Here is a 14,813-nt window from a genome sequence, read left to right on the forward strand (position 1 = left end):
TGCCCATTTGATAATCCCTCACTGGTCTTTACCCAGTTGCTAATTTACAACTCAGCTGAGGGTCTTTTTTTTAAAAAAAGAGTGCTTGCTGATGCCTAGGATTCTGGGATAATAATAAGAAGAAAAATAATGTATATCCAGTGGCAGTGGTAGCAGTGGTTCTTAAACTTTTCATTATGGGGAAAAAAATCCCTTTTCTCATTTCCCCCGAACTTTTGACATAATAATAATTCATTTCCCCACTCTTAATTATTTACATAGGTAATAATCAACCAGAATTTCTGGTCAGCATGATATAAAAAGTAACATCAATGAGCTCATAAAATTTCAGGCCCCAGCAACGAAACCTGGCACTTTTATTAGTCTGTGCAGCCTCATTTCAAGTAAATCTGTAATTTTGACTGAGCTTTTAAAATACCGGTAATATAGACTCATGTAACCACTTTTGAAGGCATGTAAATGCTTAAAGGTGAAAACCATCCATCCATTGTGTATACTTATGCTCAGAAGGCTCAGCTGACTCTAAATTTTTGAATCTCAGAAATCCTTACTGCGTGAATTATGAAGTTGTTATTACTTAAATACAGCATTGATAAATAAAAAATATCCACATTTCCAGCTTCTCTTGAGAAATCAGAAGCTCTGGCAGCACTGCAGCAATAATAGACTGGAGCTGAGTAGTAGCCCCTGCCTCGGATGAGGCATGTGTCTCCAGTTTGCCACAGTCCTCACCACTCCCTACTGCCTCACTCCCTATCTACTTCCCCCCAAAACATTGCCTCCCTGACCCCCAACCCCCAGGCATTTGATAATAAGACCCTAATTCCAAGGCCTAACCTAGTGGCTTTGCATCCCACGCCTCCCTGCCCCCCCACCCCCCAGGCATTTGATAATAAGACCCTAATTCCAAGGCCTAACCTAGTGGCTTTGCATCCCACTATCTACCCCGCCCTTCTTCAGTTCCTTCTTAAGCTCAGTAAGTGACTCTGGTCCCCTGTCTGTTGACATGTCCCTGCCCGGTGGGGTGCAGGCACTACCCCCGCCCTCCCCGACCCTCGCTACCACACGTACGGACGCACGTCTGCTGCTGCTGTGAGCACGAAGCTGATGCAGGCCCGCGTGATGAGCAGCAGTAACCCAGACCTGGCGGGGACCCACTCTGCAGCAGACGAGGAGGTGACGAACATCATGTCCTCCAAGGTAGGGAAGAGGTCAAAGCCTGGAAAGTAGCACAGGTTTTTTTTATTTTCTAACTAAAACTTAGAGAAACAACATGAAATCAACCATTAGCTGCTGCCCACTGTGTTGGTCAGATGCTCTAATGCTCAGCTTTCGAGTGATTACTGTTCTTTTCTTTTGGACTGGTTGAGACCGTTCTGAAGATGCAGAGACAAGACAGAAGCAGATCTGGGGGTCTGCTCAGAATCAGTCAGCTCTGGGAGGAGGAAATTTTTAGAGCATAGCTGGTTTAGCCACATGGAGTCAATGAATACCATCAGTTTATTTTCAAGGAAAAAAATTTAGCTTTAACTTCTCTTGATGCCTAGAAAGCTTTTTTTATTTTGTTTTGTTTTTTAATATCTGCCTTTCCCATTTATTAACATCCATGGATTAATTTTCCCATATAATAATCCCAAGGAGCAAACCAAATAATAACTGAGATCCTAAGAGGGTGGTGGTGACTTGCCCTCTATTGTGTTTCTTTGCATATATTCTTTGTCTTTTCTTGATAAACTTTTTTTTTTTTCCTTTTTGTCTTTTTTCGTGACCGGCAACGGGATCGCAACCCTCAGTGTCGCGCCCGTACCATGACCGGCAACAAGATCGCAACCCTCGGTGTTGCGCCCGCACCACGCTCAACCAGTGAGCAGACCGGTCTCTATATGGGATCCGGACCCTCGGCGGGAGTGCCGCCGCACTCCCAAGCGCCGCATTCTACCGAGTGCACCACTGGGCTGGCCCTAAACTTTTTATTTTAAAACAGTTTTTGACTTTCAGAACTGTCGAAAAGATAGTACAGATAGATTTTTTTATATTCCATATCCAACTTCTCTGATATAAACATTTTGCATTAGAATGTAAAATTCTAATTAAAATGTATTAGCATTTTACATTTGTCATAATTAGTGAACCAATACTAATACATTATTATCATTAACTAAATTCATACTTTACTCAGGTTTCCTCAGTTTCCCTCTAATGTCCTTTTTCTGTTTCGCAGTTCCATCCAGGATATCACATGATGTTTTGTGGTCATGTTTCCTTAGGCTCCTCTTGCTGGTGACAATTTCTTAGACTTTCCTTGTTTTTTATTGTCTTGACAGTTTTGTGGAGTAATGGTCAGGTATTTTGTAGAATGTCTCTCATTTGGAATTATTTTTTTAAATTATGATATATTTCACAAAACATAAAATTCACCCCTTTTAAGTATATGCAACCCAGTGGGTTTTAGTATATTCACCAAGCTAGCTATTAGGAATTCTTTTTTTCTTTTTTTATGAATTTTTAATCTGACTTTTTTCCCCAGTTATCTGTGGCCTCAGGGTGGCTGAACTATTAGAGTAATATCATTTCCCCTGATTAAGAGAAAGAAAAACCTCTAGGTTTAGATACAGTTTCCCTTACAGATTCCACTACTTGCAATAGTGTGGTGTGAGGAAGGGAATCCAGAGACCAGAGTTTGGGTCTTGTCATTGACTCAACCCAGCTGTGTGTCATGTACAAGCCATTCACTTGCCCCAGGCTCCTTGTCCTCATTTCTGCAGGGGTTCTGACCCCTGGCTGAACTTGAGGATCAGCTATGGATCTTTTAACAACACTGGATCCACCCTAGAGATTCTAATGAATCATATGAAATTGCTGATATTCTACCCTTTTTGACTTACAAAAATCAACCCAGGGATGTGCTAGATCCTGCTCATACCAGTTTCTGAGAGCTGATAAATTTTCAGGAATTTTTTGAGCCAATTGTGAAACAGACATTATTAAAAATTAAATGATATAAATTTACAGTCAAATAAGTTATATTACAAAGGTAATTTAAATGCAATGTGGTATTCTGAATTGTATCTTGAAACAGAAATAGGACATTAGTAGAAAAACAGGTGAAATCTGAAAAAAAATCTGTGGTTTAGTTAATAGTAATATACCAATGTTAATGTCTTAATTTTGACATATGTTACTAGATAAGATATTAACATTAAGGAAAACGGGTGAAGAGCATACAAGGACTCTCTATACTAACTTTACAACTTGTCTGTAAATCTGATAATAATAATGGCAATGTAAATAATTATTCCAAAATTAAAAGTTCATTTTTAAAAAGTAGTATGCAAACTTCATCCCTTCCTAATTATTTTACTACATTTTAGTATTATCTATATTCTTAAGGTTATTTATGTCTGTTGTCTCTGTGTGGTGGAAATACTGTGTAATGGTTTGCCACTGCACGTCTCTTCCCAACACTGCATTTCCATGACATGATGGAAACACTGCATTTCCATGATGGAAATATTTACAGTGCAGAAATTGGCAAATGCAATCAACTAGTCCCTCCCCCATCAGCCCCCCCAAGAACCAGTTGTTAAACGTTTGCCAGCACACTCATATTTAGGGCCCCTTTAATCATGCCATTTTATGGTTGTTCAAGGGAGACGTGGTCTGCAGCTATTACTGAGAGCCTTGATCTTTATAATTTCCTTAATAAAAAATGAAAATATTAAATTTCTATGGGGACTGGGTTGACAATTTTCTAATATTTTGTACCAGGGGAGAAAATTTTGTCCAATCAGAAGAATAGACCATGACCCTTCCTTTCAAAAGTGGTTTTTGACAATTTATTGGTGTTCCGGAGACTGAGTTACCATTCTAAACCACAAAGGGGCACTGTTCCCACGCATTTTTTTCTGCTCTCTCAATAAAGCCACAGATTTAGAATGTTGCAGGGACTATTCAGCACCCCCTGATTTATGGTTTTTAACTATAGGTTGCTAAACACCAAACTATTAATGATGATTATCTCAGGAGCAAGTGGAATTCAGTGTAACTTTACCTTCTTTGCTTTGTTTTGTATTTGTTTATGGCAATTGTTTTACCTTTGTAACCAGAAAAAAATAAGAAATACATTAAAAATGAATTCTGAGGTTGTGATTTCCAGGTGGCTGTCTCATCTTTTCCATCTCACCACTGTCGCTGACTACCAGTCATGGTTTATGTGTTTCAGATGGCTGATCGCAACTGTGTCCGGATGTCTTACTATTGCTCAGGCAATAATGATACTCCAAATTCTACTGCAGCCCCAAGGCCAGCCAGCAAAAAGGTACTGAGCAGGACAGTGTGAGGAAAATCACAGAACAAGAAAGGGTCCTCGCACTGTGATTGAAAATAGACACCATCAATGTGCTCACCTGCCTTGTTTCCCAACTGCTCACCAGGGTGTGTGTGTGCATGTGAGCGTGAGTGCACACACGTGTGCACATACACACACACACACACACACACACTCTTTTTCAGCCCTGTCCCTTACCCCCCATTTTTTAATCATCTAATTGTGCATTAAAGTTGGTTGTCCAACTTTATTATGCATCATAATTACCTGAAAGACTTGTTAAAACTAATTGCTGAACCACACTCCCAGAGTTTCTGATTCAATAGATCTGATCTGGGCCCAGGAATTTGCATTTCTAACAAGTTCCCAGCTGCTGCTGGTCCGGGGACCACACTTTGAGAATCACTGCATTAGCTTCATTTTTAGTAGAAGGAGAGTTGGAGACAATTCATTCTTGGCAAAAATGGATGGCAATAATTAGGTATTGTTTATTTCAAAACCGTATAAAGTAACATGAAATGCTTCCTCGTGATTCGCCATAATCGGCCTTACCCATGAGTTCAGAAACTTTATAAGCTGTTAAATTTAACAGAATTCCTTAAACCAAAAAATTCTCTAGTCATAGTCACAGCCCGTGTGGTCTAAGGGATGGGGAAAAAGCTGTCTGTTCCAGTTTTCTACTCTGATAAATACCCAAGTCTCACCATCATGATAGCTACTTAAGTTAAGGTCTTGAGTGTCTTTCAAGACCCCTATTAAAATGTAAATATACTAATGGAAAAGCGTAACACAGAAAGCCATTTGCAACAGCTAACATCACCAGGAAAAGTTTATGAAAAGGCGAGGAGGGAATGAGCCTCAGCCCAGCTCCGTTTGGACTGGATGAGGGAAAGATCGAGGGTGGGAGGCCCTCCCAGGGCCTGGGACTGCAGACTTTGCAGTAATCCAGGCACCATATATCCAGGAAGAGGTACCAGGAGTTAACTATAAAAGGAAAAGTGAAAGAAGATGTGGTTAGGCTAAAAACAAATTTGTCGATTACTTTAAAATTTAGCTTTAGGCTGTCACAGCCAGTTTGCAATGACCAGTTAGAAGTACTACTTTCCTGCTTAAAAACCACTATTTGCGGGCCGGCCCGGTGGCGCACTGGATAGTGCGCCGCTTGGGAAGCGCAGTGGTGCTCCCGCCCGAGGGTTCGGATCCCACATACAGACCGGTTCCCGCTCACTGGCTGAGCGAGGCGCGGGAGCAACACCGAGGCTTGCGATCCCGTTGCCGGTCCCCGGTCCGGTACGGGGGCAACACTGAGGGTTGCAATCCGTTGCCGGACACGGAAAAAGACAAAAGACAAAAACAAAAAAAACAAAAAACACTATTTGCCTACAGCCAACTTCCTTAAGGCATGTCCTGTTTGGTTTTGTAATTGCCTTGTTTTGACCTCAAATGACCAGAAGAGAATCATTTCATTTCAGAGGGAAGTTTAGCCAGTATGTTTCCATAATAGCTCAGCAAACAAGGTTTTGCTGCTTGGCTATTTTATATAACCTCCAGAGCAAGGTGTTCTTGTAATAATGCTGCCCAGTAAGCAGCATAAATTACTTTAAGAAGCAGCTTATCCTTGTCTAATCTCTACTTGCCATGAGACTCTGGCAGTCAAGCTGACCTATTTTCCAGAGGCTGCCTTTGAAACTGGTGGAGCATGTGTTTCCTACAATGGGAAGATGGAGGTATAGCCAGGTTATATTATGCACACAGTTAGCCCACCTGCTAGATTGAAACTCAATCCCACACCTCTCCCAGATGGGAGAGACTCACCTAAGACTTACAACAGCAAACAAATGTGTTAATGTGTATTAAAATTATTAAGGTTTGACTAGTGAGACAAAATGAACTGAAACCCACTGATAAGCTGAAACACCTAAGCATTCTCCACCCTTCACCATTAACCAACCAGGGACATAAGTAGTTAGAACACATCCGCACAGAGATTTTCCATTTGTCTCCTTTTGGTTTAACCAAGTAGCTCTCGAATTTTAATGTACATAAGAATTAGTAAATTGGGTTGCAGGCACGCTGTATTCTGTGTGTAGTTTAAGACTGTCAAGAGCAATCTTTGTTTCAGAAGTTGACTTTAAAACTTAACTTCTACGTAAGCCTGTGATATTAGGGTGTTCAAATAGTTTTAGCTTTCTCACACACTGAACAATAAAAAATGAGTTCATCTGTATTTATTCTAGGTTTTGTGGGCATAAGATGAAAGAAAAGCACAGAATTCCCAGACATCATTTTTGCCTTTATTTAGTGTGACCAACTGTCCTGGTTTGACCAGGATGGAGGGGGTCCCCGAGATGTAGGACTTTCCATTTTAAGACCAGGACAGTATCAGGCAAACCGAGAGAAGTTGGTCACCCTACCTTTAGCCTTGAACTTCTTCCCTATCAAAACTATTGTCACGAGTATTAGTTAACAAGTAGTCAAGTAAGTTGGGGAATGGGAAAGGGGGAACGGCATGAGCCGTCCTCTGCTATTGAGCAGTCAGGTGACTTGAACAGATGTGAAGTCATAAGGGCAGCTGAGGGACTTTTCAAGCATCTGACCCCGGGACATAGGAATTTAGAAGTTGTGAGTTCAGTCTGGTATCACTCTGCCTTTTAATGCAGAGGATCCACTCATAAACCCAATTGATGTCGTTTTCCACAACGCCATGGTGGAATGATAAAAACAAAACTGTCCAGTCTTGAAGGGAGTTTAGGTACCATCTAGACAGTGGTCCTCGAAGTGTGACCCTGGACCAGCAGCATCAACATCACTTGGGAACTTGCTAGAAATGCAAATTCTCAGGCCCTGCCCCAGACTGACTGAATCAGAATCTCTGGGGGTGCGGCCCAGCAATCTGTGTTTTATCAAGCGCTCCAGGGGATTCTGAAACCCATTTGTTTGAGAACCACTGCTACTCACCAACTGATTTTATGGCTGAGAAAACTGAGGGCAAAGAGAGGAGGAGTGGCTTGCAATGGGCACACAGACAGTTTGCAGCAGGATCTGGGAGGAAAGGGACAGATGGTACCAGTTACGACTGCTACCCTGGAGGGCCTCCCCTGTGGAAAACAGTTCCATTCCCATGCCCAGTCCATTCCTTCAAACCTCGTCCTTCCACACAGAACCAACACCATCCTCCTCCCACCTAGATGTCCTCCAGACTCAGGTTGTTTTAGCATTGACTTTACCATCCAGCGCTTATGGCCTAGGACATCTAGGACACATGCTTCAGGAACTAACAAGCTATTAAACTGGAAAAAAAGAAAAGAGGTGTGGGTGAGTGGCAGCACATGTCATCACAGCCTGGTTTTTGTGGTTGTTGTCCAGCATTTCCACGAGGAGCTTTCCCTGCAGATGGTGGTCAGCACTGGGATGGTGAGAGAAACGGTCTTCAAGTACGCCTGGTTCTTCTTTGAGCTTCTGGTGAGATTCTTGCTTGTTTGTATCTGTGCTCAATAGGGCAGGAAAAGCAAATGGCAGGAAGGCAGCAAAGTTTCCCATAGCAGGGACTGATATTTGGTTCACTGAATTGCTCCTGCTGAAAACCTGGGACTGTTCCTTGAAATCTAACTCTCCCTCACCCCTCCATCCATCTCCCAGCAAATCGTATTGCTTCTACCTTGAAAACCTACCTCCAACCTGTCATGTATTGAGATCACCGTTCCCCACCTGGCCGAGCCACCATCACCTTGCGTGTGCCTCTGGCAATAGCTTCCTCTTTCTCCCACCTGTATTCATTTTTGCCCTCAGCATGTGCATTCTGCACGAGGCAGCCACTACATAACAGATAATGTCACTCCCCCCTCTAAAACCCTTCAGTGATTTTCACTGTACTGGGAATAAAGCACAAATTGGTATCAGGGCCTTAAAGGCCCTTGCGTGATTCTGTCGTCTACCTGCATCACTAACTTCATCTCATGCCATATTCCCCCTCATTTGGCCACAGTGTCCCCCCGTTTGGTTCTTTGAAGATGCCAAGGCCTTTTCAGCCTCAGAGCCTTTTTCAGATTCTCTCCCCTCTCCCCGCTTTTCACCCCGTTAGCCCCCTAAATGCACACTCTTTGTGTTCTTTAGATTTTATCTCAAACGTTACCACCTACAAGAGGCCCTTTCTGACCACCTTTTGCTATAGTATGTTTTCTACCCTGTTATTCTCCTTTTAAACACCCTGTTCCTTTCCTTCCTGGCACTTGTCACAATGTGCAATTGTTTTTCTGTCTCACCTATTAGATCCCTAGGATTTGGGTCTATCTTCTCCATTATCTGGTCTCTAGTCCCAGCACACTGCTTGGTATTATGTAAGCACCGACTAATGTTTGTTGAGAAAAAATATGAAACTTGTAAATCTGTTTACCCTACAACTTCTATCAGTTCCTCAGCAGAAAAGCAAAAGGTACAGCCATAATTCCTTAATTCTAAAATAAGGAGAATAATACTGATATCTATTTTTGTTTAATTAGTAATGGAAGTGAACGGATTTTACCATAAAGCCACTAAAAATAAACATTTTGTCAACGTTGATAGATGGACATGCACAGTGAAATGAAGTTAAATGTAAAAGGTATAAAAGCACAGACACCAACTGTATAAAAATGTATATACAAACGATTCAGAGGATTAGAAGTGGATTGAGATTTAATGATAGTGTTAGCTTTGTATGCACAGGGTTCTTTCCCCTGTGACATTGTTTAAGTGAAAATATTTTTTAAAAAGAGGAGAGAGGGTAGAGTTTCCACCGTAGCTCTAGTTTGTCTATGTAAGTTCAAGCCTAAGGAAAAGGGAGTGATGCTGAACAACAGGATGTAGAGAACAAGGGGTTAAGAAACACAAATAAAACACACACTGGGGAGGAAATGGGAAGTGATGGGCAGTGGAGTTAAAAATGACCCAGGGGGCCGGCCCTGTGGCTCACTCAGGACAGTGCGGCGCTGGTAGCGCCGAGGCCGCAGGTTCGGATCCTATATAGGGGTGGCCCATGCGCTCACTGGCTGAGCGTGGTGCAGACCACCCCGTGCCAAGAGTTGTGATCCCCTTACCGGTCCAAAAAAAAAAAAACGAGCCAGGCTCATGCCACAGAAATGCATCCAGGATTCAAATCCCTGAGAGCTTCACAAAGTCCCAGCCCCTAGTTTGAGAAAGGTCCCAAAGCTCAGTTATCCCTGCAACAGGATCAGCTGCGGGTGCTTAGTAAAAATAAAAGCAGATCCTTGCGATCCTCCCTAAGACTACTTAATAAAATGAGGAGGAACGGAGGCCGGCAGTGTGCATGTGCCTGTCTTTCCAGGTGACTTCTAAGCACACTAATGACCCGCTGGTCTACACCACCTCTACTCTGAGTCCCAAACACAATGAGGGGCCTTTTGGTATTTGTATCCAGTCAGCACCAGAATTTTGCGTTCTAAAAGCCAAGCTGATTAAGGTGGGTGGCTGCAGTTCACAAGTCTTGGGGCAAGAGCATTAGCAGTGAGACATGAGCTCCGTGATTTGGTAGGAAATGGACTGGCCATGAAACTCACTCCCCTCTTTTTTTTTTTTTTTTTTTTTTTTTTTTTTGAGGCATGAGAAATACCAAAACCAACACTCCATGCCCTGTATATTCTGCTTGAGTTTACCCATCCCTCCCACCGTCAACGTTCTCCATAAAGAAGACTCCCTTTGGGTCATGATAGATAATTCATACAAATAATCCTAACTGAATTCAACTGTCAAAATTGCAGATTTTTTTTAAAAAGGCAAGAAGCAAAGTCTAAATTTGATATTGGAGAATGTCATAGAAAATCCCAAAGGAAAGCAGAATTCCAATTCACAGGTGTTTCGTATTACTTACTCATACACATAACACACATGCACACACTTCACCTAAACATTCTGAGGTCTTATTTAATAGTTACATTGTATAAGCACTGCCCTTGTTAGACTGTGGAACCAAGCCCCTAGAAGGTGGTTTACAAAACTTAGCTATGGGAGGAGCCCTCCCAATACCAGCTCTAGGGCTCTTTAACACATCCTGGAAACCTCCTTAAAAACGCTGAGAGTAGTAATCACCGTCACACATGCCAAGGCTGAGTAGGGATTTGCCCAGCCCTCTCAGACAGTGAGGGGCAGAGTCTCAATTCTCCAACTCTCAATTTCAGGCTCTTTTCCTCTGCCATTTTGCCTCTTTGGGAAGATCAAAGTTTCAAAGCATTTTCTCAACCTAACGTCTTGACAACATGCAAAATTTTTGTATTCAGAAGTCAACTTTAATGCAGTCCAAATACATAATAACACTTGCTATTCCATTCCCAGTCATAATGAACTCAGCCTTGCCAAGCCTGAGTGGTTCCGCATGGCATCTTAGAGTTCACTTCTGAAGGCAAGTTTGTGTTCTGTGCAGGTGTGACAATGACTCTGTCCTTCATATAACCTCAGTAACAGGGGCTTGCCTAGAAAAGAAAAATAATAAAATCAAAAATGTATTGGGCATCTCACTGCATATTTGCCAGGCACTGTTTTAAGCATTATATTAATTAATTCTCATACAACTGTAAGGCAGAAATTTGTATTAGCCCTAATTTATATATGAGGTTGGAGGAAGGGTGGTGGCCATAAGGAGGGTCTCCGGCTCTGCCAAAGCCTTCAGTGGTACCACTTCACTGCCCCTAACTGCAGGGAGCTAGGAACCATGGAAAAGGTGAAAATTGTTTTTTTTTTTTTTTTCCTTTTTGTTTTTTTTCGTGACCGGCAACGGATCGCAACCCTCAATGTCACGCCCGTACCGGATCGGGACCGGCAACGGGATCGCAACCCTCGGTGCTGCACCCGTGCCTCGCTCAGCCAGTGAGCGGGAACTGGTCTGTATGTGGGATCCGAACCCTCGGCGAGAGCGCCGCCGTGCTCCCAAGCGGCGCACTGTAGCAGTGCGCCACCGGGCCGGCCCGAAAATTGCTTTTGAGCTTGCACCTTTATTTACTGGGACTTGGTGGGCCCAGGAGAGAAAGCAAAAGCTGAAGTAGATACCCCTCCTCACCTCTAAGGAGTCCCTTATGGTAAACAGATGAAGCTGTTGAGGAGAAAGCTTCTGCTAATCTAAGCACATGGAGTGGGCTGGTCAACTTGCAGATCAGCCAAGACACCAGTTACACAGGCTCTGTAGGCTATCGCCTAAGTCTGTCAGGGTCCTGTCAGGACAGAGTTGGCATTACTCAAAAGGGTTAACTGAAAAGCAATTATCAAAAGGACTCTGCCCAGGGTGTGCTCAAGGTTACTGGAGCCAAGAAGGATTGAGGCAGCCAGGGTACAGCAACTTCCAGAAGTCTTTATCTATCCAGATCTAAAGAATCAAGGGTGGGGAGCAGTGCAACTGGGGCCTAGAGGGTGCTGGAGGCAGAGAAGGGGGTCCACGCAACAGGAGCTGGAGACTTAGAAAGACGTTGCCATTGCTGGAACCGCACTGTGGCAGGGGTGAGGCCATGGGAGTGAACACGGCTGACCTCCATATCTGTGGGCTTTTCATCTGTGAATTCAACCAACCACAGACCAAAAAATTGTGTGTAAACTGAACACCTACAGATATTTTTCTTGTCACTATTACCTCAACAATATAGTATAATAACTATCTTCATAGCATTTACATTGTATTACGTATAAAAGTGATCTGGAGAGGATTTCAAGTATCAGGAGGATGTGCATAGGTTACATGCAAACACTATGCCATTTTATATCAGGAACTTGAGGATCAGGTATTCGGATATCCACAGGGGGGTCCTGGAACCAATCTCTCAGGGATACCAAGGGACGACTGTAAATATCAGAACCTCTCTATTCTCCCACCCACTGATACCCTGCTGGTGCCTGCCACTGGCAAACTCCAACCAGAAGCCAGAGGGTAAGGGGACCTGAGTGGTGCAGTCCATAGAGACCACCTTCCCAGCATTCAGAGACAGAGAAGAGCAAGAGCTCCATCCAGCGGCTGGGGCAGAAGCAAATGGAAATCATCAGCCCCCAGCTAGAGCTCTGCAAGGAAATCAATCTCAGATTCAGACAGGGTGCCAGTCCTCCATGCATTGTTTATGTACTTGCCTGACTGATGCCCAGAAAGTTATTTAAAAACCCAAACAGTTTTTTTCCTAAGAAGCTTGAAGAGAAAGAAACTGCAGCCTCCTCGGTTTTAGCCAACAACCTGGGCAGTGTAACACCCTTTACTTGTGTTAATGCCCAAGTGCTAAAAAACAACCACTTTGGCATTAGAGCTATTGAACACAATCCTTGGGTGAATTTTGTTCTTGCTGAGGAATAAATCCCTGTGCTTCTAGAAACTGCTGAGCCAGACCTTGGAAACCCAGAGGTAAATGAGTAACCTAGTTTACTCACTCAGGACATGAAGTTCTGCATTAAGGGGTTCTTTAGAGGTATCTGCATTTTGAATGTGCCAGAAAGGCCAATGTGGGGGAAAAGGTTTTCCTGCCTCACCCCACCCTACAAATAGAGGGCAAAGCACCCGCTAGTATTTCTACTGGGTGTTCTTCTCTGGCACCCCAGAGGACACAGTAGCTGGCAGGCTGCTGACAGTCTGGGAGGAGGCCATTAGTCAGAAGTACATTATTGGGAGAATTATTTATTTGGTTGTAGGATAGCCAAGCTCAGCAGGCAGGAGCAGAATACAGCAATGAGTTCTAAAAGCCTTGTGCTGTGCTGCGTTAGCCAACAGAGAGTCAGGATTGGGGTCACCCAAAACAAAGAAGCCTTGTCTTGCTAGGCCAAGCTCAGCAGGCAGGAGCAGAATACAGCAGTGAGTTCTAAAAGCCTTGTGCTGTGGTGCGTTAGCCAACAGAGAGTCAGGATTGGGGTCACCCAAAACAAAGAAGCCTTGTCTTGCTACCTTAGATGGTATCAAAAGGAATAGTACTGACCCACGAAACTCCTGGCCTCGAGAAGAAGTCCAAAAACTAAGCATGATCTTGATTTACGATTGCAGTAGAAATTGAGCTGGTGTTATACTAGTCATAATATAGACACTCACCAGTTCTCACACACACACACTACAAGTTAGGCTTATAAAACTCAAAACATCATTTCCCCTAGAGGCAATGTTCTAAATAGTGGTTAAGTTTCCAGCCAGCCAACAAAATCCTGCTCAACCCATAATATAGCTAAAATTTATAGAAGTAGAAAATAACCCTGTTGGAAACCATAGAATTGTTTCTTGAAAAACTGTGCTCCCTGTTTCAACTTGAATGAAACTCCATATAGGAGAAATGCTTCTCCCCTGTTCTCCTTACTAAAGTTCCAGGAACAGAAAAGACTTCAGTCCACATCAGAAACAGTCTGATCAAGAGCTCCTTCTCATGTCATGTTATATGCTATGATAGAGGGACGGCTACCTGGTGAAGGGAGCCCAGGCAGTGGAGAAAAGGGGACGCTTCCGACACTGTGCCTTCTGAGTTTGTCAGCAGAAAGAAGGGAGTCCCTGGGGCCGGCCCGGTGGCGCACTGGATAGTGCGCTGCTTGGGAAGTGCGGCGGCGCTTCCGGCTGAGGGTTCAGATCCCGCATACAGACCGGTTCCCGCTCACTGGCTGAGCGAGGCACAGGAGCAACACCGAGGGTTGCGATCCCGTTGCCGGTCCCCGGTCCGGTGTGGGGGCAACACTGAGGGTTGCGATCCGTTGCCAGACACGGAAAAAGACAAAAGACTAGTCAGAAGTACATTATTGGGAGAATTATTTATTTGGTTGTAGGATGGCCAAGCTCAGCAGGCAGGAGCAGAATACAGCAGTGAGTTCTAAAAGCCTTGTGCTGTGGTGCGTTAGCCAACAGAGAGTCAGGATTGGGGTCACCCAAAACAAAGAAGCCTTGTCTTGCTAGATCCTCTGTTAGGAGTGCGGTGAGAGAGATGCTTTTATTGGACAAAAGTGGGATTCAGTTCCCACCCCTTATTTGGGTCTTCCCACCAAGCATGTGTGGCTCTACGAGACATGGACATGTCCACGTGTGCTGAACCATGGTTCTTACACTGGGCTTCAGGATTTGATGCTCTTAGGTTCTCCCTGAGCTGGCCATGGCGTAATCTGAAAACATGAAACACACAAAGCCTATCTTTCTGTTTTTCTGTTCTTATTTTGCCTTCTCTTTGTTTTTCTTTTAACAAAAATTGCCAGTCCTGCATTCTTAGAAACAGAAATCTGCTGTTAGTACATAAAAGTTCTCCCATACAGCTGTTGGGGGTGGAAGTCAATTTCACATGACTATCCTTGTCCCCTCTTTTTCCAGCCCTGACTCAGGGCAAATGTGTGTGATTCAACCTCCAGAGACATTTCTTTCTGCTGTGACTCTTTGACTAGCCTGGACACTCTCATGACCTCAGAAAGTGACCTCAGAGGGTAGGCACCCAACCACAAGAGCTTCCAGCCTTTCCCATCAGACTGTTCCTAATAGTGCTAACCAGCTTCCTTCAAGGACAGGACTCAA

The 14,813-nt window shown here is 43.7% G+C and overlaps 1 protein-coding gene across 1 annotated transcript in view; it reads left to right on the forward strand.

The window, feature by feature from the left end:
• Positions 1-14,813, forward strand: part of DOCK8 (dedicator of cytokinesis 8) — an 83,771-nt gene that overhangs the window by 11,109 nt on the left and 57,849 nt on the right. Inside the window, exons 8-10 of the mRNA XM_008589412.1 lie at positions 1,031-1,200; positions 4,223-4,318; positions 7,694-7,789. Of these exons, the coding sequence (XP_008587634.1) occupies positions 1,031-1,200; positions 4,223-4,318; positions 7,694-7,789 (362 nt within the window). The remainder of the gene's footprint in view (positions 1-1,030; positions 1,201-4,222; positions 4,319-7,693; positions 7,790-14,813) is intronic.

Source organism: Galeopterus variegatus, unplaced genomic scaffold (genome assembly GCF_000696425.1).
Source record: "Galeopterus variegatus unplaced genomic scaffold, G_variegatus-3.0.2 Scaffold5418, whole genome shotgun sequence".
Taxonomy (NCBI): domain Eukaryota; kingdom Metazoa; phylum Chordata; class Mammalia; order Dermoptera; family Cynocephalidae; genus Galeopterus; species Galeopterus variegatus.